The following is a 26,958-nucleotide window of genomic DNA, read 5'->3' as shown; positions in this document are numbered from 1 at the left end:
AGGACCTGAACGCTTCGCTCACATCAGCTTGCCCAGCCGTGCCTGCGATTTTATCATTTGGATGGCGTTGTCCACACTAGCGTAACACATGAAAAGGGCCCACGTGGAATCAAGCCGTTAATGCTGGCTACTGCGCCACCGTGCGAAGCCGGCAGGTCACTTGTAAGGCGCTCTTGCCCGACTATTAGCATGTGGCTACACCTTATTGACTAGTCTGAACGACCGGAGAGGAGATACTTGAAAAGCCCCATCATGATTGAACCCTTGCTACTTTTTGGACGATTGCATCCACGACGCCCGGCTCTCGGAGCGCAGGCTATTGCACACATGACTAACCGTCGGCGGCTCAGCCGGCATAAAACCCACGAGTCAGGACATTAGCAAGTAAACAAACAACGATTGGGATGCTTCTGATGCAGCACAAGTCTCCGACTTTCACAGGGGTTGACGGTATGCACTTGCCCTTTGGCGAGGGCTCAGATCGGGATGCGTTCCCCGCAGGCTAACTGCAGCATGCAGATATTGCGATCAGCATTGGCATTGGGCCAACAGCGGACGACTGGTTGGGCCCTATACCGTCCTCCGCCCTGCCCTTGATGCAGCCTGCGTGGTGCCTCATTGTTTACAGCCGACACATATTGCAGTTCTTTGACATGGGTATACCGAGAGCCAGGGATTCGCAAACGAAGAAGGAAGGTGGGCCAGGTAAACACTCTGCTCAATCGAGGTCCCTTGCCGACCAGTCTAGCCTCGCATTTATTCCTGGAGGTGTAGGCATGTATTCCAGCCTTCGCAGACAGGCATTGTGGTACGCTACTACTCTCAGAACATAGTTCGCAGTAGGCCATGTAGTAGCCTACCTATTGGAGTCTGTTAGGACTCCCTGATTAGTAAGCCTGGCAATTGATTGCTCATGCCTGTTGTTACATCAATTCACGTTCAGTAATCGTAGCCGCTGGCTTTCATACAGACCATCTCACAAGCTCTTCTTGAAGATTATGAACAAACATACAGGCCAGATCGGACAGTCATGCCAGGTAATCGTCCAGCTCGATACATTACTCGGGAAACACATCGCACAGCGTATCACGGTAGGTTACACGCCGGCAACGTTCAATTCGGCCAAAGTTCTTAGACATCCCAAGGCTAAGGTCGCTGCCTTTCAGTAATACGGATTCCTAGAAAATATGCTGACATATTGCATTCCTCTTCTCACGAAAGGACACATTTCTTGAGAATGGCCCCCTCAGACAGTCCCGTGGTGCATAATCATACGTTGGAATATATGTTCATCATTATCATTAGGCTACTTATTGTATCTGAAGCATTGATTACATCTGGAATACATGTTCAGCATTGTCATTACACATTTAGGTATATCTAAAGTATTGATTGTCTTTTACTGTAACAGACACGTCTAACATATGAAATAGCAAAGAATAGCATCATAGATTTCATTCCTCCACATTCGTTGCCGTTCAGAATTTGTCCGGTAAGTTTAAGCTATCAACCGATAACATTTTCCGTCTCCATTGTTACTTTAGAAATGTCACTCGGCCGATGTGCTCCAGTGTTTCCGCTATATTCATCATTACTGCTGCTACAGAAACGTCATCAAATGCGAGCGATTAGATTACGGAGCTGTCCGCTCCACGATTGTCGACTGTCTCCGTTCTCTCTCCGCTGGAGAGGATGAGCAACTGGAACCGTGAGAAGACTTCAATCACTAGCGAAATCATGACAACCAATTAAACAGCGCAAATCAGCAAGCACATCTGTTCGGCTCAGTCAAGCATCGACAATCAGGGCAGATGGTATAAAACAGTAACACTACTAGCTAAAGTAGGCTATCTAGCGAATTCTGGCTGCTCCTTGAATGCATGCTTGTGAAGCAAAGTATCTCGTAATGCCCCCATTATTGTTGACTCCTATTAACCTGATAAGGCGTGCACATTGTATTTGTCCTTGCACAACATTTTAAATCCTACTCCCCGCCATCGATCGGATGCCTGTCCAACAGGTCAGCGCACCGAGAAAACATGAACATGATTCACGTCCGTACCTGCAAATTTCGCTCCTCATGCCTGATATGCTGCGAGTGCTCGTGGTTGGCTCCTGGACGTGGGCCCCCCTGCAGCACAACAGCAGCACGGGAAACGGAGCCACGCTTTCCCTTCCCCGGAGCCTTCCCCGGGGGAGCACGCAGTGGCGCGGATGGAATGGCCTCGCCGCACTCGAGGAACAAACAGGAACAGCTCCTCGTGGCCGAACCCCATCTTGTACAATGGACAGTCCTTAATGTTGGCCGATCAAGGCCAAACGGGAACTGCGCCCTGACTCGGCGTCCCGAGTTTTCACAGACCACATAGGTGCAGAGTAGCCTGGTCCTAACCAGACTCTCGTACATTGCATTTGTACAGAGAGTCTGGCCTCGCTCCATTGACAAGCGTTGACTTCCTTGTAGGCGAGTACTCTGTTGAAGTTTAAAACTATTGAATCTGCCCAGAGCCACTCTGATCTGCCATAACCAATCGCTAGCGTTCGCCTTAGCCAATTCCTTCACCACTACTGTAACAGAGCTAGCTGCCGTAGCTGGAAAATCTAACTGTTCCCAAACTCCGTGGGGAGGAGGGCCACAACATCATGGCCACCAACAAAACTCAGCAAAACTTGTTCTTGCTCCGGCTTTAGCTGTTGGATATTCGGCAGCGTTGCCACAACGGACCGAATGGCTTTGCTCGCATCTTTCTCCGCCGCCATTACGGAACTACAACACAAACTTGCGCACGACGCATCAACGTCATCATTCTCAGCCACTCCTTCTGTTAGCTGATTCGCCGATAGAAAATCAACCTGAAAAATCTGACTTACGTACCTCATGGCCAGACCAGATGTACAGAAGCAAAAATAAAATTGAGCAGAAGTACGTAGGAGGGCAGAGCCAGGCTAGGTGCAGAGCTCCTAGGACGGAGAACCATCAGGAAGCAGCTCGAAACCTTCTTCCAGATCCTTAAAACACGCACACGCCGTCCGGGTCCAAAGAGACGGACAGGGAAACGCGAAACGAAAGATAGGCTAACACAAGACATAGAACGGGAAGCGACCAGCAATGGCAGAGTATGCGTGTGCGTGCATGTGTGCGACTTTATAGCACCGCCTATCAAGCTAAGCCTATGGGCTACGAACACGGCGATGGGTGATATGACGCGCGCTGCCCGAGTGCCATGCCTGAACTTGCTTCGCTCATATAGAGCTCTGGGAGTTGACGTCACGCAATCCCAGCATGCACCAGTCATCGCCATTTTGGCAGGAAAGTGGAGAGCCAAGTGGAGCGCCAGAGTGTACATACATATATACTTACATATTATACATAGTTTAATTTGCTGCCTATTTCAATAAACGTTGATTCAACATGGTGGATAGCTGCTGTGCACCGGGATGCCTGAACCATCGGGGAAAAGATAAAGGGAGAGCATTTTATAGTATTCCTAAGATCCAGAGAGAAGAACCCCATAATTCCTGACAACCACCCATGGCTTCAACTGAGGATCATTCAGTCTCTTGGAATGACTTATCTGTAATAAATATGTAATGGCATTTTTGTGATGAAAAGTGCACTGATATAATGTACGTTAGCCAACGTTAGTAGCTAACCGTTGACGAACGTTACAGACTAGCTAACGCTAGCTAGCTATACAAGTTATAAAACTGACTGCATTAACGTTACACATAGCAGTTTGTAGCCGGTAGACTTCAAAGCTGAATATTCATCATCAATAATCCAGCTGATTGCGTCCATTTATATCCTTCCAGGCTTTTGTAGGCTTTCAAAGACTCTCCAGAGTAGGACGAATGAAAGTTGATAGAGAGTTGTAAATATCTGGATACAGAAGGTCAGGGAAGCCTTCCGTTTCACTCGTTAAGGTCGTAAAAATAACTGTGAGCATTATATGGATCACTAATGTTTAATCGATCAAGTTTTGCTTTATAGCTGCCTATGTTTTTTGAATTAAAGTGCACAGTGAACTCGGACAGGTTGAAATCCGTGCTGGCGCCGTTCATTTTTGCCCCTACTTTCCTACAAAAATGGCGAACTAAACAGTAAAGTCACGTGACGTCCGGAGCTCTATAGTATGAAAACTGGCATAAGATAAATACACAACAAAAAACAGGAATAACTTTCCTTTATATCAAGACATTTTAAACCACACATGAAGGAAAGCATGTATCTATCTTTGTAATTTTGTGAAAGGTGTTAGTTTGTTAAATAAGGTAACATAACCCCAGACTGCCATACTATGCCAATTGCACATACAGTATATCTCACCTAACAGGCTGGGCCCACATTCTTTACAAGCTGACATTCTTGTAGGCAACGGTCACACAGACCAGTAACAATGAATGAAATCCCCCCAATTACTTTTGCCAACCCTCTCAGTCAATGCACAGCAGAACACACTAGATGTAGAAGAAGACACTGTCAAGGTTAATTGGGATTTTTCAGTGCCTGGAGCCATAATTCTGACTGACTGCGCTAATAGCTCAAGTGAATCTGTGTGGGTTTTACCCATTTTCTTTCACTTCTGGGAAACCACTGGAGCTCGAGCATCACTTTGAGCAGAGTAAGTCATGATCTCATGTTTTAATGTTACAACTAATTCACAACTTGTTAGAACATGTTTCCCAGATAATTAGCATCAGTTTTTCATGAGTGTCTGTAACTAAACCAACAGTTTTACAGCTTGTTCACTGACAACACCTGCTCAGAACAAGTAGTCTAGGCAGTGGCGATTTTAGACCCTTTTTAGGGGTGCTGAATAATTTTTTAATAATAATTAAAAAGTTCATGAAGGGACATCCTTCGTTTTTTCATTCATTCAATATTTTGCATAATAATACATAAATGTATGAATTGTTATCCAGTGAAATTAGGGATTTATTTACAGGCATGCAAACTCCTCACCTTTTTGAAACCAAAATGGGTAACCTACGTGATTCGTGGCCGTGGCCAACACAGCATTTTACCCGTGCTTCCCAACTTTACAACTGGCTCTGGAACCAATGCTATACAAAAAATGTCTTTATGGTTAAAAGAACATGACATTGTTTACAAGAGCACAGATTCTACATAGATCTAGCCTCTTAATTTTGCTCTCAAAGTGCACCAGATTCATGCGTTTAACTTTGAAATGTAATACATTTTCTTCCGGTGCCCCCGGACCCCCCTAGAGGGTCAGGGGTTCGCCGTATCCTTTTCACCTTTTTCACTCTTGACCTGTTTGCATGCCTGTTATTAGCAAGGGGGTTTTGCACTTTTGCAAGGCACTGTATTCATGTCACATTGTCATTGGGGGCTGAGCACCCCTAAAGGTCTGATCCTAGAATCGCCCCTGAGTCTAGGCCTAGTAATATTTTCGTTATCACACGATGACTGACATATTGTCACATTATAAACATATTTTTCCAAATAGGCTTAATAATTTTATTAGCACTAAATACATTTAAGTGTTTTGCATAGTCGATGTTATAGGTCACTTTTAAAATCATGTCATACTTTATCATTATATCCTGGTCATGGATGCATTAATCATTGCTGCCTTTCAAAGATGTCAGGTAAAAAGCAATTAATTAATTAATTTTGAGGGGGGGGGAATGTCACTATTGCCTGTCTTCAAAACTTGAGAGCCCTGATAATTTCACCCACAAATCGTTTACTTGTAATCTAATGTCATAATAAATCCTACAACGAAAATGTATTTGTGAGGAATGTTTTTAACTTTTGAAAACAGATGCATCATAGACCACTGTAGTATGTGTTGCCCGGGCAACAGAGGCTAATGTCATGATGCTAATACTTGAGTGAAATAGTAGACTACTGTTTCCGAAAGTAGATGTACTTCCTTAATAATATCAGCTTATATTGTACATTACACATCACAATTGTGTGTCATATCACAAAGTAAAATTAGTAAATAGTTATCACCCTGGCCTCTTTGCTTGTGGCGTTTCTGCAGCTGCCATGCAGTAAAGCAGTTAGCTTAGCTATCTCCCAGAAGTTAACAAGCTGCTAAACTAATGTTCTGCTAGAGGTAGTCACGCGAGTTTTCGTGACGTTAGTGACATAAGTAGCATCATTGACTGTGGCTAGCAAGTTAGCCACCGTTAGCTTCACTTTTTGCCACAAAAACTTAAACGTAAATAAAAATACAAGCAACTCAATCGCTAGCAAGACGAAACTTTTGACATCAACGTTGTCTATGTAGTCCAAATACTGACGAAGGCTTAGGGGTGTGAAGAGAAATAATAATAATAATATATATGTGAGAGAACAAAGGTTGTGCCCTTGCCGAAGGCAAAGCACACCCAATAATGAAACAACTTTGGAGCCTATGTTAATTTATGAATATAACCACTAATCTGTAGTTCATAAGAATCAGTTATGGGTGCTCACAGACATAAATCCATCTAAATAGTATGCAAACCCCAAAAAGTACATACCTATGCAGTGCAGCTCTTTTACACTTCTTTGATTGTGTAGTGGTGTGAAAGTGTTTAATTATTCACTGGGGAAAAATATAAAATGTGATAGATGTTGCCTACCTCCATCCATCCTTTTCCCTGTATTTACCTGATTACTGAAGGATGATGTGCAGTTCATGTCTTTGTCCCGTGTAGGTCAGATAAAACTTCAAGAAAACCTAGTCCATTATAAGACAATAGACTATCTTCTTTCACAACTAAACAATAATGGCTTTGGCTGCTGTCTGTACGTGTGTGTGTGTACTTACTAGGAATAAGAAAATGCCCCTATCTTCCGAGGTTCTCTTAGCATTGTTTATTGAAATGGACTACAGTTGTTGATAGTGAATCAATCTCCAACAATTAATTTAATTAAAGTCTATAAAGACACTTAATGTAAAACACATCCTACAAGGAAATAAGTAGGTGGCACCTTGTCGTACAAATTGGGTACAGTGCACATGTGCTGTATCTGTCCTGTATGTCTTGTAAGGCATGTTCTCATGCATAATGTATCAGTTTCGTCATGCATTATAATATAATTTACTCAATTCATTTGACAGATGTGTAGACCACCCACAGAGTGTATCATCTCTAAATGATCAACCTCATTAATCACGTCATTTCAATCAAATAAAAATGCAGTTCATGTGTTCTCACAGAGAATGGGAAATAGACACAATGTTATGCTTTTCCATCAGATCTCCATTCATTTCATTTCCATTTAGTCATTTAGCAGACGCTCTTATCCAGAGCGACTTACAGTAAGTACAGGGACATTCCCCCGAGGCAAGTAGGGTGAAGTGCCTTGCCCAAGGACACGTCATTTGGCATCGAACTGGCAACCTTCAGATTACTAGCCCGATTCCCTACGCTCAGCCACCTGACTGAGATCTGCACAACATGTCAATGGATTTTTACTGTATGGCATTTTAAGAACAATGTTTCCATTATAGTGGAGACTCTAGATCACTGTAAATGAAAGATAATCCATCAGTTTCTTCAGATTTGATTTATTTGTTTGAAAAGCCAAATTACTATGGGCATTGAAGATGGCAAGCAAAACGATTTGTTTGGAAGAGAGCCCAGTCTTATGGTTTGCTAGATAAAACGACTTACAGTCCACTGCTTACATTAGAACCTCTTCCAAAAGGTGACTATATTGACAAATAATAATGTAAAGAAAAAATACAGACTGTATAGTTGGTCAGATTTTTTTTTTGCATGCACCTAAGCACAAGCGTGGCTTTTAAGTGCTCACAGAGCAGAGAGAAACTAAAACGGGGGAAAAGGAGCAGTGAGCTACGGTATACAGAGGAATCTTCTATCAGCCTATAAAAAAAGGACTATGCACCTGATGGAGGTGATGATTATCCTTAATGCGAAAACACAAAGTAAGTCATACCTTAGCCTTGGGAACACACCCTTGTTTTAAATCCTTCCCAAAGTTTAGGACTGTTGGACCATTTAATTTTGACTCCATGCACCCCAACCACCCCCAGGGGGAGTCAGGTGGCTGAGCGGTTAAGGAAGCAGGCTAGTAATAAGAAGGTTGCCAGTTCGATTCCCGGCTGTGCCAAATGACGTTGTGTCCTTGGGCAAGGCACTTCACCCTACTTGCCTCGGGGAGAATGTCCCTGTACTTACTGTAAGTCGCTCTGGATAAGAGCGTCTGCTAAATGACTAAATGTAAATGTACACCATGCATTGCATATTGGCAGCCACAAATGATGGATGTGCTCGCTGTTTTTCATCATCCTAAGCAATTCAGATGATTCATTGTTGTACCATTGTCTTGTTGCAGCTGGTGCTTTTGAATTCATTGAAATACCTTGATTACTTTTTTTTTTACTGACGCCAGCACTGATAGAGAATATTATTGTTCACTCGCATTAGACCATCTCTAACCAAACAATGAAGTACAATACAATCTGTCATCAAAATAATTGTCAGTCAAAGTGTCACATCCACATGTGCGTCTGAACAATGCGGATTTTAAGGGAGACAGTGTGCTTTTGGGGCTCATAAACTGTTTCCGTTATGTGTCAATTGGATTTGCGAGATTTGGTGGGGCCAACCAACATTTTGCTGCGTACACAGCAACCCCCCCCCCCCCCCCCCCAGAGACATTTCATGTGTGTATGCATCGCCCCCGCCCCCCGAGACGAGCTTTCACAGGTGTTTGCGCGTCTATGTTGCTTCACTCCGTGTGCCTGCGCCTCGTCCATTACTGTTAGCAGGACAACTTGGTTGCCGTTGCCTTCTCAGCATGAGAAATACAAGGTGTGGCGTGAGAGTACCATGGCACCATGACCATAGAAAAGAAGCAATGTTTATAAAGGAAAGCTAAAGTGTTGACAGACAAGATGAAGTGGCCAAGACAATGGGGCTAGTGAAGAAGATGAATAGCCTCCATAACTAAGACACAGAGCAGAAGAGAGAGACAGAGCAAGAGAGTACTCAGAAGTCAGTGGAGTGCTGGATGGTAATGAGAGGCCTGCTAAGGTGAAAATGACCTGCCACATGGCAAGGCACACTTTAGAGATGTCATCTGCACAGGGAAAAGAAATAGATGGGACAGAGATGGAGAAAGATTGCCTGTCAATGTAAAGTCCAATTTGTTGAAGACAAGAGGAAGTTAAAGAGATATGGTAGAGAATAAGGTACCAAATGATTGACTGACAAGAACAAATTTGTGCTTAACAAATTAAAGATATAACTTACATGACAGAAAGAGGGAGAATAATTAGACTTTATGTTAATGTAGAAATCCATTAAGAATTGGAAATTATTATCCATGTTCACAACAAACAGTGCTACTCAATCCTTTTTTTTTAAGGGAAAAAACTCATATGTGTACATGAATGCCCAATACTTACCAAGAAAGCTCTGAAATAGCAAGATCGTCATTATGTACATTAACTACAATCATCTTATTGCATACAATAGTATCAGTTTCAGCAGGAGACTTTCTTTCCCCCTTTCTTGCTTGACTCCAAACCACCAAGGTGTGTCCACCTTGATCTTGCCAATCACATAACAAGATGTAAAACATTGACTTGATTTAAAGTCTCATGCATTTGTATTCACAAGACACTACAACGAGTGACCTTTTTTGTGAATTGTGCCTTTTAGATGAACAATAAAAGGTTTGAGCTTTCAGCAACCTTAATTCATGAAAATTACACTTAGATTTTCTTCTTCCCCTTCTGTAGTTGCTTACAAATGACTGCAGATTTTTTTTAAATAGAGTATCTCCTGGTGCTGTATCTTTGCTTTTTTTTATGTAGAAAAGGGAGAATTCATAAGTCATTTAGCTGGGGTAACCATATGTTTGGGGGGCAGGGTCAGATCTTATGTATACTTTTTTTTTTTACCTCGTCTGCATTTTGATATTAAAGTATGATTGGTATTGTATGTAATTTTGTATGGAAAATATAACTCTTGTCCTTTATGTCCCTTACCTGTAACAATGCAATGTAAACAGTAACACCAAAAGTTGTTATCCCAAGTATACTAAATGGTTATTTTGGTTCATAGGTTAAATCTATAACAAAAGCCTACACTGCTGATGTTGTACAAAAAGCTTTGTCCAATGTTGCTGGGTCTGACAAAGTTAATCTTTGGAATATGTTGCTGAACAGGAAGTTGAAATGCATTATTGTTTCAACATGTTTGTCATATTAACAGAACATCTGTTGAAAGACCTTGAAAGCATATACTTGACTATGTGACACGTCACATGATTTTGACACAAGAAATTCAAACCTCATACATATTATTCCTTAAGGACTATTTTTTATGTCACAGTTTGTCTCACAAGAGTCACTGGCATAGACCCTTCTTTGCCCTCCCTGCAGTAAAAACACAGGTACAGTAGCTCCATGTGGTTCCACCAGTGCCTGTAATGCAAAGAATATGGCATGTGTATGGACCTGCCATACACATTTTTCAGCTTTGCATGTTGTACAGTGTTATGTTTTCTCTTGATCTTGTTGGCTAGGGTCATCCAGTACATGCCTCACTGTTGGTATGCAGACAAAAGTGCTACTTTTGAGAATTAAACTGGTTCTGTGAAAACATATTTGATCACAAACTTTTGGTGAGTGGAACCTGTTTCCATTATTGAGGTGTGCAATAAGTAAGTAAGTAAGTAAAGTTTATTTGTATAGCACCTCTCGCAGATAAAATCACAAAGTGCTTCACAACAAAACGCAATATAACACTACAAATAAAGAATACAGAACATTTAAATAGAAACATGACAGACAACCATAAAAAACCCTCAACTAACTAAAAGCCTGCTTGAATAGCAAAGTCTTGACTTGCTTTTTAAAAGCTTCGACCGAAGTTGCACACCGTAGAAAGGGAGGAAAGGCATTCCACAACCGAGGGGCCACTGCTCGGAATGATTGATCCCCTTTAGTTTTAAAATGGGTACAGGGAACCTCTAACAGCTTCTGACCCAATGACCTCAAATTACAATAACTGTTGTTTAACATCGTCTTGTGAGCACTGGATATAGAAAACTTGTCACAAGAACTTCAATGTCTGGAGAATCCCCATGACTTGACACCAAGGCAAATTGTAGGATCTCAAACCTGATCTGCTGGTTTATATTCTTGGTCAATTGATGCACATGATAACACCCAATTTTTTTCAGATTGTTAGAAATGCTAATAATGCTTTTCAATGTGCATATGTGCTTGCACATGCAAATGTGGACGCAAGAATGTCTCGTTGTTTTGACAGCAGGAAAAACGACATTAGTAGACTTTAGTGTTGTCTTTATGTAATTAGTTTTATTTATAGTGTCTGTGCAAAGTTATATAATATCACAAGCCTCCAACTAAAACCCACTGAAGCAATAAACCAGCACAGCTTGTTTCAGTACAAGCATTGAATACAGAAGGTACCAGGGTAATCAGAAATTCCATATGGTCAGTAACTATGAATTGTAGGGCTCCAGGAATTCTCCACCCATACTGTTACACAACAACTGGGTGAGGACTGTGACGGTGCTGGGTTTATTCTATCTGTCCTTCACCATTCCGGACTGTCAGCACCTCTCTACACTCTGGGCCAAGAGTCACTGCAGCAAAAAAAAAACAGTCTCTTCCTTACCCCCCTCACACTATAAACACATGCTGTCTACTCGGAAGGCCTGCAGAAACATCTGTTATCGCTGCAGTTGACACACACACCCTCATTACCACTGCCTCTTCAGACCTCCACAAAGTAAAACTTGCCATGCCTCCACAACATATGAACTCTGATTGACCTTAGAGATCAGGACACATTTATGCAATAGTAATGAGGATTAATTTAGATTACTTTTAGTATCTTTCTTTTGTGTAGAAATATACAGATACGGGCGAGGCCTGAATTTTATACTTGACTCTTTAAACTCATGTAATTGGTGGAACAATGTTTTGTATTGTGTAAACAATCCTTGAAGAAAACTTGTCAGTTACAAGATCTAATTTAATCAGTAAGCTGAGTGAATCAATGTCCACTACATTCTGTTGAATAGTTGTGTTTCAACTAAGAATGCTAAGCTTCCAAATGGCATAAAATAGATTTTATTGATTAAAAAAAGTGTTTCCAAAATGAAAAATTAAATGAAAATAAGTGATTATCAGGTTATGAGAGGTGAGAGGTTAGATTGGAACCAAAATAGTTTATAAAGACATCTGATTTAGGTCAGTTGAATTCATAAACCAATAACGTGAGCATTCTTTGGGGGGTCATATGTAGGGGAGAACCATGTATAAATATATACATATAAAGATACAAGTAGATACAGTACTGGGATATTTTGAGTGCAAAAATATGACGACATTCTGTCCCTGTGCTATCCTGCCTGATTTCATCATCCACAATCTTGCTTGCTTCGTATTGGTTTCAATTTGTATGCACCACGGTAATAGGAATTTCTCATGGGGTGGGGAAGTAAGTAAAATTGGAAATATCTCGTAAATGAATCCAAAGAGGAATTTAATTGCTCATCCCTGTTCACTAAGTTTGCAATCAGAAAATCCACACACACTGAGGATATTTAGGCTTTGGGCCCTTGCAGTGATAAGAGGAGTATTTTGTCAAAGTTTGGTTGGATTATCCTCCAAGTTTGTAGAGATTGTATACTGTGAGGTTCCATGAAAAAAAAATATACACTCACTGGCCACTTTATTAGGTGCACCTCGCTAGTACCGGGTTGGACCCCCTTTTGCCTTCAGAACTGCCTTACTTTCAACAAGGTGTTGGAAACATTCCTCAGATATTTTGGTCCATATTGACATGATAGCATCACGCAGTTGCTGCATTTTTGTCGGCCCTATATGTTTGTCGGCCCTATATGTTTATTGTTTGCACTTTCCTGCCACAGTTAATTCCGTGTTTGTGTAACATACATGGCGAATAAACCGAATTCTGATTCTGAACATCTGATCTGATTCAGAGCATCTGAATAACGCGCCATTGACTTTAGACTACGTTTTTCCTGGTCTGTGGCGGAATTGTTTTTCTGAAACTGCAAAATAGCACCAGGAAACGTTTACGCCGGAACACGCCTCGTTTTTTCGCTGAACCGCCCCTGGGAGCGCAAGGTCATTCCCTAATTTACAGACGTGCGTCTGTGGAGGGAAAAGTCTGCTTTGCGTCGAGTGCAAACTAGGAATAATACTTGCGTCGTTGACAAAGTCAATTGCGCTGGGTGCAAGATAGGGCCCACACACTTGATCTGGCTTGGCTCTTTGAAAGGCCACATTAAGGCTTTGAGCATTTTCACATGCAGCATTTTTTTAAGAGCAAATTGGTCTAAGAGACCACACTTTTGGCCCATTAAACAGTTAATGCACAATAAGGAAATTGTTACATCTTTTTTTCAATGTTAGCAGGGTAATTGTTTCCCGTTCCTTGCCCTAGACAAGGAGATGTGTGTGTTTGTATGTCTGTGTTTTATAGTGTGTCAAGGATATAATCTCAAAGTGGAGAACAATCATAGGCCCTCGTTAAACTGCAATATTTAGCATGCAATTTTCATTTTTCTGGCAAGCCTTATGTTTAATCTCCTTCCATATTACAAAATGTTGTCTTAAATCACTTCTCTCCAGCTGTTGTCCCTCACATAACCTAATATATGTATTTACATAGTGACCAATATTTGTATTTATTTAGTTATTGAATGTCCTAATGACTATGATGTTTATAAATAAGCATTACTTCTCACTAGACTGCAACTGAAAAGCTTCTTTCAGATTGCTCTGTCGGAATCTTTGACTTTGTTAATGATTTATTCATTCTTGTTCATTGAACAGATGTCACATATCAAATATGTATTATTCATTCATTTGGAGAGGATAAAGAACTCCCGAAGTGTTGGAAACTAATTTTAGATACAACTGAAGTTATGTACAGTAATAGCATGCAAAAATCCATGTTGTTGCATGATCTGGTGGGGTGTGTTTGTGTGAGATTATGGATTGGTGGGTGTTATTGTGCATTTGTTGAGACTGACATGAAAGGGCAAACTTTCATATGTAGCTTGACATTGGGTCGCAAAGTCATTTTGGAATGCTTTCAGTAAAAGTACAGTATTTTTGTCCTCCTGTGTAAGCTCCCAAAAGTCACAAGCAACATCCAACATTCAATGAGACAGTTTTAAGCAAGTTGATGTAATGCGATTTGCTTTTGCTTGCATAACTGCAAGTGTTATTTTTTCATGATGCAATTTAAACTAGAGAGGGTACAATTTCTGGGGAAATTGTAGGGTGTGCTTGCTTGCGTCGGTTGCACAGGGGTCCGTTTTATAATGACATTTTTACAACTGATATTTCTGTATATTTTATATAAAAATGCATAGGACCTACTTATTATTTATAAAGATTACATAGATTTAAAAGCATACTTTTTTGCTGCTCATTTACAACTCAAAATACGAGTGAAGTGTATAATGAAATATGATGTCTTCTCATTTCCCCTGCAAGAGGCAGCCTCATAGCTGAATCAAAACGAAGAAATTTGGCAGACCGGTGTAAAAATGTACCTAATCTCTATGACTTAAACGTCCTTTTAAGTTTTCCCTTCTCGTGATATTTTCAGGCATTTAGCCTACTCATATTGCATTCATTCATTAATAAAGAACCCCCTTTGAAGATTATTCTACGACGTAACCGGCAGTAGAAGATGGAATCGCGATTCAAACAGTACCATCTGCTAACTGGGAGTCAGGTGGCTGAGTGGTTAGGGAATCGGGCTAGTAATCTGAAGGTTGTTGGTTCGATTCCCGGCTGTGTCATATGACGTTGTGTCCTTGGGCAAGGCACTTCACCCTACTTGCCTCGGGGAGAATGTCCCTGTACTTACTGCAAGTCGCTCTGGATAAGAGCGTCTGCTAAATGACTAAATGTAAATGTAAATGTAACTGAAAATATGCCCCCAAAAACGTAAATAAGCTTGACATTTATTTAGTGGAAAATCGCTCATTCATAAAAAGCTCACTGGTAGCGATCATTGTCAGTAACAACGCAAAATGCGATATAGCCCTGTGTGGAGAAGCTGCCCCGGTAAATTCTACTACTACAGTACAGTACTAGACTACTGCTGTTATCGTCTTGGTAGCGATTGCGTTGGTTGAATTCGATTTAACGTTCCGTTGTACGGTTTAGGCTGAAATTATTTTCATGAACAGATTGACAAAGTTTAGGCTGTGGCAATGAAGTTCAGGTTAGTAGTCAGATTGTTTCAACTATTGAAAGACTTTTGAGTAAGGGGAGTGCCGAACATGTTCTGTCGCCGTTTGACTTGAACAGCTGAGGAGTTTTTGTTAGCTACTCACACTAGTGTCTCGGGTAGGCTACAGCGTTGCAGTGAGCTACACTGGTTTGAAACCACAGGTAATGGTAATTTCACCAACAAATCGTTTACTAATGTCAGAATAAATCATACAACGAAAATGTATATGTGAGGAATGTTTATTTTAACGATTGAAAACAGATACATCATAGACCACTGTAGTATGTGTTGCCCGGGCAACACAGGCTAATGTCATGATGCTAATACTTCAGTGAAATAGTAGACTACTGTTTCCGAAAGTAGATGTACTTCCTTAATAATATCAGCTTATATTGTACATTACACATCACAATTGTGTGTCATATCACAAATGGAAAATGAGTAAATAGTTATCACCCTGGCCTCTTTTCTTGTGGCGTTTCTGCAGCTGCCTTGCAGTAAAGCTATAGTTAGCCTAGCTATCCCCCAAGTTAACAGATGCGAAACGAATGTTCTGCCAAAGGTAGTCACGCGTGTTTTCGTGACGTTAGTGACGCAGTGACGTTAGTAACGTCAGTGACTGTGGCTAGCAAATTAGCCACCGTTAGCTTCACTTTTCGCCACAAAAACTTAACTGAAGCCCAAACCATGCAACGGAACGTAAATTCCAATAGAAGCAACTCAATCGCTACCAAGACGAAACTTTTGACACCTACGTTGTCTATGTAGGCCAAATATTGACTGAGTTTTAGGGGGGCAAAAAGAATAATAATAATAATAATATATATGTGAGAGAACAAAGGTTGTGCCCTTGCCGAAGGCAAAGCACACCCAATAATATATATGTGAGAGAACAAAGGTTGTGCCCTTGCCGAAGGCAAAGCACACCCAAAAATACATCAATCAGATAATATGATATGAGATTGTCTTCATAAAAACACACCATTTAATTAACAAATTAAAAAATGACAAAACTGAATTGGCTGGCAAAATGGCTTTATCAAGATGACAAGATCCATGCAGAAAAACAAACCATATGGCTATAGCATCAAACAATACAGCACAATCTGGATAACAACTAACAGTAACGAACATGATACATCTTGTCTACACTTATTAGCATAGTTTTATGCACAAACATTCGTTAAGAATGGTTGGATGTCCCTAACCAAATCGACTACAATATTGTATGAGTCTGTACAGATAGGGATTTAAACTCCAACTTGACTGGCTGGCGCAGGCATACAATTGTGAGGGGTGCTCGAAAGGATTCTTTCCAGGTCCATGGTGTTTTTTATCTTATTATTTTTCTCATGTTGACCTTGTGAGTGACATTGCTGTTTGTGTTCTCTCTCAGGTGGGATACCCTTTGTTCTAACTGGTGAACTCTTTGAGCAATCATACCGGCCCGCTGCCTTCATGATTGCAGGCATTGTCAACTGGCTGTCCAACTTTGCTGTGGGACTGCTGTTTCCTTTCATTCAGGTGAGTTTAATGATTGTACAAAAAATCTCCACCAACAGTGTGGCATTGACTAGGGTTCTAGGGAGTTTGGCGGTTGGCTGAGAGGAGACACATGACAAAAATAATCACCAGATCAGAGGCAGTAAGGTCTGTTGCAAGGTATACAGCATGAAGGTCCGAAACCTGATTTTTATAGTAAACACTGAGTAGAACACAAAGATAATAAACACTATCTATTATCTTTGTGTATACAGGTAGGGTTGGGTATACAAGAAATGCTAACTAATTATTAGTAATAAGGCAGCCTTATATGTCATGTCATATTTGGTGCTGACAGCTTCCTCCCTTGTCTAAACTCTTGAGGCCCTAAATACATGGAGATGAACCGGATAAAAGGTGACATGCTTACAAGACTGTAACTTTAATTCATACTGTAATCAGTATGAATTAAAAAATGTATGTGAAGATAATAATGGATAATTTGATATAAGATAATGCTAAGGTAATAGGAAAGTAATACATTTCTCCAACATGCTTGAAATCTTATTTTGGGCGACACTACATTAGGATATGTGAGCTGCTCTGGACCTACATAGCAACTTTTGTGACAACATTTTAGTTACATAGGAACTGGTATGTTGTTACACTTCATTACTGTTTGGTGGTACGCATTATTACCCAAGTGAAACTTGGTTAGGGTGAGGTTGACTTTGCAGGGGTAAAAGGATGTTAACATAGATCTCATTTGATGACTCCTTCAACTCCCTCTTCACAACATCCACTCACTCCTTACACACCTTCCCCATTCTGTGTCTTGTAATACTTTTGTGATAACCCATACCACTAACACGTAATACCATTTAATTACAAAGCAATTCCTATACTACAGTAGGTTTACAATTACTATGTAGTCACTAGGTTTGGGTATAATCATGTTGGTATAATCTGTATTTTGTAGAACTAAGAATGTGCACGGTAAAGTGCTTTGTAAACAGTAAACTGTCAGAAAGATAAACTATGAAAAACAGTAAACTGTTAGTGTTTTCAGAAAATGTATTTCCCATCGCCTCCCTTCCGTTTCCTGGGGTGCCACAGCAGTCTCTTCTTGTCTCCCCTCCTCTACCTCTCTGGAACACTGAACCTCTCTCTCGCTCTTTTCTTTCCTCGCTATTTCTGCCCTTTGTTTGAAAGTTTTGAAGATTTAATAGCCTGAGCCACTTCTCTGTATGTTAATATTGGAAGCAGATGGTGTTGGATGAGAGATGAATTAATTTGTTGGCAGTTGGGGGTAATGCTTGATTCTTGGCTTACTGTGTGTTGTGTTTCCTCCTGAAAATGCATTGCAGGTCACGTGAAAAATTATCCAAAGACTCGTAGAAAGACCGAGTCGGGAAATGAACGAATCGTTCGTTTCCTCTAGCTACCACTACAGAGCCTATGCAGGTCACGTGAAAAATGATCCAAAGACTCGTAGAAAGACCGAGTCGGGAAATGAACGAATCGTTCCCTCTAGCGTTTCCTCTAGCTACCACTACAGAGCCTATGCAGGTCACGTGAAAAATGATCCAAATACTCGTACCCGAAGACCGAGTCGGGAAATGAACAAATCATTTCTGTTTACCTTAGGCTGTAAGGTGAACCCCGTTATCGTTTCAACCCGCTCCACAGTCTGGCATCTACACAATCTTTAGCTCATAAAAAAAGAACGAGTCCTGCTAAGCTACCAAAAAAAAGTTTGTTGCTGAAATTCCAGTCGATTGTCGATGCGTCTATGTTTTATGCAGAACTAGTTTCTTCAGAGCGTAATAGGATTTTGGTGGCACGGTTCGACACGTGATCCTTCTACACCAATAAGGTAGCTGCATTTTGTCAACACGGATGGATATGGTTGTCAAATAGAGGGTGGGACCTTGCACGTTTGTTTCCTCTATGTTTATTTTGCCGACTACATTTCTGCCGCCATGGTATCAGAAATAGGGCTGTACAAAATTTTAGGACGTCTATGTGATTGTTAGAGTGCATGTCGGAGAATAGCATGTCGCGCTTCACACCGCAGTTGAGATTGTGCGTCTTTGAGAAGTCATATAGCTAACTTTTCAGTTAATTTAAGCCTGTTATTGTATTAGTCTATATTCTTGCTAATTTAAATTAAGTTAACTGGTGATCTTCGTTGTTTGTATTATTCCCCTGCTAGCTAAATTGCACATGTCTGTTGATTCGATAGCGATTGCTGCCTTTGCTTACGTTTGTATTTTCGGTGCAACTATGCAGAATTAGTTTTAATTAATAAATAGTGGGTTTATTGTCATTATTTGCTACAGAATGCTTAGCCTATCAAGCTCAAATGAAGCAGACAGTGTACATGCTTTCGAGTACCTTAACCCTCGTGCTGCCTTCGGGTCACATGACCCAAAGGTTCATAACGAACCATCGTTGTGTTTACCCAATTTTACCCAATACAAAAACAAATAAAAATAATTTTCTTTTAACCTTCGCAATGTGGGGGGTCTGAGACAGCCCAACGGTTAAAAGAAAATGCTTCACTTTGTTTTTGTATGCGGTAAAGTTGTCGCAATACGACGGTGGGTCACAATGACTGATGGGTCAGAACGACCCGAAGATAACACAAGGGTTAATCGATAGGCTAGGCTACTGACCAACGTCAATTATTAATACGTCAATTAATAATTGGCAGCATTTATGCCATTTAGAACACTTTATGAGTGGAAGGTCTCTAAGTAGCCTAACCTTATTGCTTTAGGGGAAATAGTACGAAAATACAGTTAGGTCCATAAGTATTTGGACATTGACACAATTTTCATCATTTTGGCTCTGTATACCACCACAATGGATTTGAAATTAAACAATCAAGATGTGCTTTAAGTGCCGACTTTCAGCTTTAATTTCAGGGTATTTACATCCAAATCAGGTGAACGGTGTAGGAATTACAATACATTTTACATTTTATATTTTTAAGGGACCAAAAGTAATTGGACAATTGGCTGCTCAGCTGTTCCATGGCCAGGTGTATGTTATTCCCTCATAAAGGGAGTTCGTTATTTCATTGACAAGGAGCAGATAAAAGGTCTAGAGTTCATTTCAAGTATGGTATTTGTGTTTGGAATCTGTTGCTGTCAACTCTCAATATGAAGTCCAAACAGCTGTCACCATCAGTGAAGCAAGCCATCGTTAGGCTGAAAAATCAAAACAAACCTATCAGAGAGATAGAAAAAACATTAGGTGTGGCCAAATCAACTGTTTGGTACATTCTTAAAAAGAAAGAACGCACTGGTGAGCTCAGCAACACCAAAAGACCCGGAAGACCACGGAAAACAACTGTGGTGGATGACAGAAGAATTCTTTCCCTGGTGAAGAAAAACCCCTTCACAACAGTTGGCCAGATCAAGAACACTCTCCAGGAGGTAGGCGTATCTGTGTCAAAGTCAACAATTAAAACTTCACCAGAGTAAATACAGAGGGTTCACCACAAATGTAAACCATTGGTGAGTCTCAAAAACAGGATGACCAGATTAGAGTTTGCCAAAAAACATCTAAAAGAGCCTGTACAGTTCTGGAACAACATCCTATGGACAGATGAGACCAATATCAACTTGTACCAGAATGATGGGAAGAGAAGAGTATGGAGGAGGGAAGGAACTGCTCATGATCCAAAGCATACCACCTCATCAGTGAAGCATGGTGGAGGTAGTGTTATGGCGTGGGCATGTATGGCTGCCAATGGAACTGGTTCCCTTGTATTTATCGGTGATGTGACTGCTGAAAAAAGCAGTAGGATGAACTCTGAAGTGTTTCGGGCAATATTATCTGCTCAGATCCAGCCAAATGCATCAGAACTCATAGGACGGCGCTTCACAGTGCAGATGGACAATGACCCGAAGCATACTGACTAAATGACTAAATGTAAATACTGCGAAAGCAACCAAAGAGTGTTTTAAGGCAAAGAAGTGGAATGTTCTGCAATGGCCAAGTCAATCACCTGACCTAAATCCAATTGAGCATGCATTTCACTTGCTAAAGACAAAACTGAAGGGAAAATGCCCCAAGAACAAGCAGGAACTGAAGACAGTTGCAGTAGAGGCCTGGCAGAGCATCACCAGGGACAAAACCCAGCGTCTGGTGATGTCTATGGGTTCCAGACTTCAGGCCGTCATTGACTGCAAAGGATTTGCAACCAAGTATTAAAAGTGACAATTAGATTTATGATTATGTTAGTTTGTCCAATTATTTTTGGTCCCTTAAAAAGGGGGGGGCCACATATAAAATGTGTTGTAATTCCTACACCGTTCACCTGATTTGGATGTAAATACCCTGAAATTAAAGCTGAAAGTCTGCACTTAAAGCACATCTTGATTGTTTCATTTCAAGTCCATTGTGGTGGTATACAGAGCCAAAATGATGAAAATTGTGTCAATGTCCAAATACTTATGGACCTAACTGTATGTGCAATATTACATTAGTTATTAAACTAGGCTAGGGGGGGGGACAGACTTATGTCGTTGTTGTAACATTCATTCATTCATTCTTCCACGAATGAAAACACTGATCAACCATAAAAACAATCGTAATGAAAAATATGATATATAAAACTGTACAAAACAGAATAAGGAATAACAGATTAAGGACACTCAGTCCTCACTGTCAGTGTCAGGACAGTTATCTTCCAGTTCCTCAGTTTCTTTTGTGTTGGCACAATTACAACAATGACATAAGTCTGTGCAACACAGTCCTGCAGAAAAACATGAACATCTGCCTGTCTCACACGCACTTTTGCAGCCGCAGTGTATCACACGCAAAACACTGTCAGGGGCCGAATTTCTGTTACGTGCAAGGTCCCCATCCTCTATTTGCCAAACATATCCATCCATGTTGACAAAAAGCAGCTACCTTATTGGTGTAGAACGATCACGTGTCGAACCGTGCCACCAAAATCCCATTATGTTCTGAAGAAACTAGTTCTGCATAAAACATAGACGCAACGATAATCGACTGGAATTTCAGCGACAAACCTTTTTTTGGTGGCTTAGCACGACTCGTTCTTTTTTAAGAGCTAAAGATTGTGTAGATGCCAGACTGTGGAGCGGGAATCATTTTCTAAAAGACTTTTCAAACTTCAATGCCACAGGCTAAACTAGATTATGTCAAAAGAAACGTTTTTCATTTCCGGCACATTCAGTGAAGTTTGGCTAGCAACATCAGCTAGGCTAGCTAGTATGGAAGCAAATCGTTACCAAAATTCAAACGCAAATGCATTTCCAGAAATGCATTTGCATTTTAAGAATGTGGCTGCATTCTTTGACTCATAAATGAAATTAGTAATCAATCATCTTATTTGCATTTTAATTTTCTTCTTCAAGAGTGCTCAACCTTTCACTTAATTAAAATGTTAATTTTTTTTGCAGAAATGCAAAATGAACGAAAAAGCATTCTGAGCGGCGCAGCAGAGTGACGTCAGTAGCCGCTCTTCTTCAGCTCCCTGCTGACCGAGCTACCCATCTTGTTCGGTAGGGAGCGGTGTGCACATCTGCATTGCATTACATTGCAAATGTGCCGGGAAATTGATTGAATTGCTGGGTCTTTAGAGGACGCATCACAGACTGAGCAACTTGATGTCAAACAATGACTAAAACAGTGGCAGAGCTACTATTAATGTGTAAATCTGTGACAGCAGAGTATGCAGACAAACTCTCTATGACTTGTTCTACTCGGTCACGGGCATCAGACCCAGATATATTATATTCGGGGATTTTGTATTTTGAGCGAGCGAGAGACTGTCTAATGGTCATTTCTGGTAGAGATAGGTGCATATGGCGCGTCCTGATTGCGTCTGGGGGGGGGGGGGGGGGGGTCTGTGCAGGTTGAGGGGGTACACCATGCGTCCGGATTGCGTCCCGGGGGGGGGGGGGGAGAGCTACCTCCCGGAAATGAGTCTCTGCAGGTTGGGATGTCTGAGATTCACCATAACCACGTATTAACACTTCTATCTGAAGTGTGGTGAAGAAGGTAAATGGTTTTTGTCGCCGGGTACTGTGGTGGATCCTAGTATCGGAGTTCCATTGATGTTGGCTTTTAATAGTTCTCATGCCTGCGCTTAACTCAGAGTGGAACGTTGTGTTCTATTCATAACGTCGGATAAGCATTGGCAAATGATCGGATTTCTTCTCATCGTCGGCGAAGACCAATGGAAGACGCGGAACTGTAGGCAAAGCTGTATATATATAAGGGTTCGTGCACAGAGGGGATTGTTGGGAAAGAGATGGCTGCTTGAGGAAGCTCCCATTTATTAACATTTCACAAACAAGCAACAAACAAGTTGCATATTTGCATAACGTATTCAAGTGTTACCATTTAGTGCAATAGTAGCTACAGAACATATACTGTGCTGTGTAAACTGTACTGTATCAAATAGCGTTTCAGACACAAAAACTTTTCAACTTTCAAACTTAAACGGTGCACTCCCATGCGCACATACCGGCAGTGATCTACAGCAGTGGTTTTCAACCAGTGATCCTTGAGGGAGTGCTAGGGATTCCCCAGCAAAATTAGTTAATAGCGTCACAATCATTTAACCACTTAACTTTGGCTATTTTTGAAAAACCTTGAAAAAGTGTGCACATCTTTGAATATTTCTATTTTTTTTAAGCGAAAAGTTACTGATATCTTTGCTTCTGGGGGTCCCTGGCACAAAATATTTTCAATTGGGGGTCCGCGGCCAAATGTGTATCCATTTAGGGGTCCTACGTTTGTTTTCCATAATGAGGGTTTGTGCATGAAAACTTCCTTTGCACACACTGTCTTGCTCTCGTAATGTCTGTTTGTCTTGCTCTCGTTCTGTCTCTCGTACCACTCTCGGTTCCACTTTTACTTTTGCGCGCTACCTGTCTCACTCTTTTCCGGCCTCCAGCTTTTCCTGCTGGAGCCCGCCGCTTAAAGGTGGGGGGCGCGGACCGGCCATAGAGCCCATAGAGTTAAAGTTGGTGGACTGTAACCTGTAAAAGCCATAGATTTAGGAGGTCTTTAGCTGTAAAAATCCATAGATTAGCCTCACCGCTATATAAGCCGCAGGGTAGAAAAATTTGAAAAAAGGCGTGGCTTATAGTCCGAAAATTACGGTACTGGATATTTTGGTTGCTTATTTTCACAAAATTGCATTTCCTTGCCCTAAATGTATTTTGTTGTCATTTAGACCTTAAGAAACGTTACTATATTTCAAATAAAAACAAACAACACTCACTTTCTGTCTGAGGGATTCCGGTGGTGGATTGTCCTCAATCGTTTGATCTAGCCTAGCTAGATCTAGCTTCTGCTTCACACTACAAATTCTATAAGAGTGCTCCGGAACCCTTTTTCAGTAATGAGGTCCCTGGTGCTACCCTAAACGTTCCTCTTGTTGCCGTCTCACTTTTCACTGCGACAGAATAATCCTTTGAACTGAGGGCGAGAGAGAGGTTTCCCCCCAAGAGAGGGATGAGGGAGGAGAACAGAACAGGCAGGCCCCAGTTTTCCCCAAAGAAGGGAGTCACGTAGCAGCCATAGCCTTGTTCAATTTCCTGTCTTGTCAGGGTAAAATCCAAGAGAACCTTACTTCCTTTAACGGAGTCCAATCATGTAGTTTGATGTTTTTTCTTTACGATTCCCTAACAATAGGCTTTTGCTCATGGACAGTAGGGATTTGCTGGTGTGGTTTTACAAGATTTTCGAGTCCTTCAGGTGTACTACAGTAATGTCAGTTAGGTTAAAGTCTGTATGAGGAGGGGCAACTCAAGCAAGGTGACCTTGACCAATCACACTGACAGTTCTATGTATTATCAATTGTCTTTGTTTTTTTTATGTAATTGATGTAAGAATTAAAATGCTTTTTGTTGTTGCTTACAGACAGGCAGTGATGTATTGATTAAAATAGCATGCGCTTCATAGGCTAAGAGTTAGGGTTAGTGTTAGGTTTAGGGAGAATTTGGTAGAAGGCATTGCAGTGGTCAGTAATGTTTATTCACATTGTAAAATCTGCTGCACATTCTCACTATAAATCTGTGTGATTTAAGGTGAGAGTACAGTATATTGTAAAATGCATGTGAGTGAATATACTGTATGTCCACTATATTTGCCAGATCATTAACATTTTAAGCATCTCACTAATCAACTGGATGTGTTTATAAATAATAAATACTTTCTACTTACTTTGATGAATGCCCTCTCACCTGTTCTTAAATATGCTGTGTGGTCCATGTATTCTTGTCTATATGCTAATAGGTCAACGACACACATGAAAAGTCTGTAGGTCATGCCAACCTTTTAGTTAAGTGGATATCTCTGACATTATCTCTCTAATAATGGCAGGAATCTCTGTGTGTGTACACATTTGAATGGGTTTAGTTTCCCACGATTAGCTCAAGAACCAGGCACTCTGTAAAGTTCATTTTCTGCATGTGTCCTCCATATATATCCGTATAATCCAATGGAGTGCAGTTCCGCGATTGTGGTGGTTTGGATAAGCATTTCGACATCAAATATTGAAAAAATAATTTGTCGCACCTGTCGCAGGTGATTAACAAAGGCATTCGCAATGAAATGAAACTAATTGTACTAAGGAAAATAGGGAAATTCTGTTTAGTTATTTAGAAGTGAATTCACTTTTATAACCGATATTCAGCTGCTTTCAAAAGGGCTGGATAGCAAACAGAACAACAATATAAAGTGGATATACTATCAGTATAGATCAGTGAATTTTTACCGATGTCTGCACATTGCAAATGTACAAGCGCTGTATGGTGAATTAGGCCTACAATTATGACAACTGGCTCAACCATTGTGCATGTAATGACTTCTGTTATGAACTAAATGTTTAGGTGTTTGTGGTAGTCAGACTATTTAACAGAGAACAGAGTACATTTTGGTAACATAAATAATTTATAACATAGCAAACAGCAGACAAATTAAGGCTATATAATCATTTGCATGAATATCGGCTATCTATAATCCCAGGAATCTGTGTGTGTGCCACCAATTTTATCATGGGAGCTATGCATTATCTATAGCACAAGGAAGCTCTATTTGTGTGACATCTTAATCACCGAATGCATCACGGGCACTGTGCACTTGTACTGTAAATTACAAAACAAAATGGTAAAAAGTAAGAAATAAATGTCTTTATGCTATTTCCAGCCTGCAGGCATTGTCTGCACAGCCTTGTTAATTACTGAAACAGATCATGAGACTGAGATTCTGACCTATAGTTGCCTACTGTAGAGGGTTTGAACATGCCCGTGAAGGTGATAGAACGGATGAGTGTGTCTGTGTGGGTGTCAACAATGGTACATTTATCAATAAGAAATATTTTGCCTCTCTATTTGCTGACCTATACAGTAACTAGTTCCCATATCCGTGTATTGGATTTACGGAGATGTCGCAGTACTAAAGAACACAATATTGTATTTTCTGTGGGAGGAATCAATGTGGCATTTAGCTTTACATGATCTGCCAGAATGCTAAAGGTCTCAGAGAAAGCATCTCTTTTCACCCCTGTTCTTAATTTATCTCAAATTTCTCTCTATATACAGTATAGTAGAACTTTCTGAAATATCGGTGTGGAAGTTATATTTGATCAACCATGAAAGTGTTTTTTCTTACCTCCATCTATCTTTCCCAGACAAACTATTAAAAGAGATATCCATAACAGCTCTTAACCAACCGCCCCTCCCCCATCTTCCTTCATATCCCTCTTTCCCCACCTACTTTTGTCAAGGACATGAACAAAATTGCAGTAGTTTGGCATTGGGCCATACTTCTATAATGCTGATGCCAGATCAACGTGGGAACACTTTTATATTTTTTGCCAATATGTGATTAAGTTTTTAGTAATTTAATGCTGACCATGTGTTTAAAAATGCTTCTGCAGGTCAATTGAAATTACTTTTTGCATCATATAGATACTATTATAGCTCACTAAGATATTAGACTTCCCATGCCATCCTCACTAATGGCATTGGTTACAACAAAAGTCATTTCTAGTTCAATTAAGGTTAAATCATTTTCTTTTATTAATGTTGTCTAAAAGCTTGTTTTTCTAAATGCCAAGCTTACATTCATGGACTGGGAAGACATTTGACATGGTCAATAGGGCATTACATATGTCATAAGGTGTGTTATGTATGGAGTACTGTGTCTCACTGGTGGACTTCGAATGCG

The 26,958-nt window shown here is 40.6% G+C and overlaps 1 protein-coding gene across 1 annotated transcript in view; it reads left to right on the top strand.

Annotated features, from left to right (window-relative positions):
- The window catches only part of slc2a9l2 (solute carrier family 2 member 9, like 2), a 116,151-nt gene that overhangs the window by 62,023 nt on the left and 27,170 nt on the right, over positions 1-26,958 (top strand). Inside the window, exon 11 of the mRNA XM_067255760.1 lies at positions 16,649-16,776. Within this exon, the coding sequence (XP_067111861.1) occupies positions 16,649-16,776 (128 nt within the window). The remainder of the gene's footprint in view (positions 1-16,648; positions 16,777-26,958) is intronic.

Source organism: Osmerus mordax, chromosome 1 (assembly GCF_038355195.1).
Source record: "Osmerus mordax isolate fOsmMor3 chromosome 1, fOsmMor3.pri, whole genome shotgun sequence".
NCBI lineage: Eukaryota > Metazoa > Chordata > Actinopteri > Osmeriformes > Osmeridae > Osmerus > Osmerus mordax.
The sequence above is the reverse complement of the archived record's forward strand: the minus strand, read 5'-3'. Positions and strand labels throughout refer to the sequence as shown.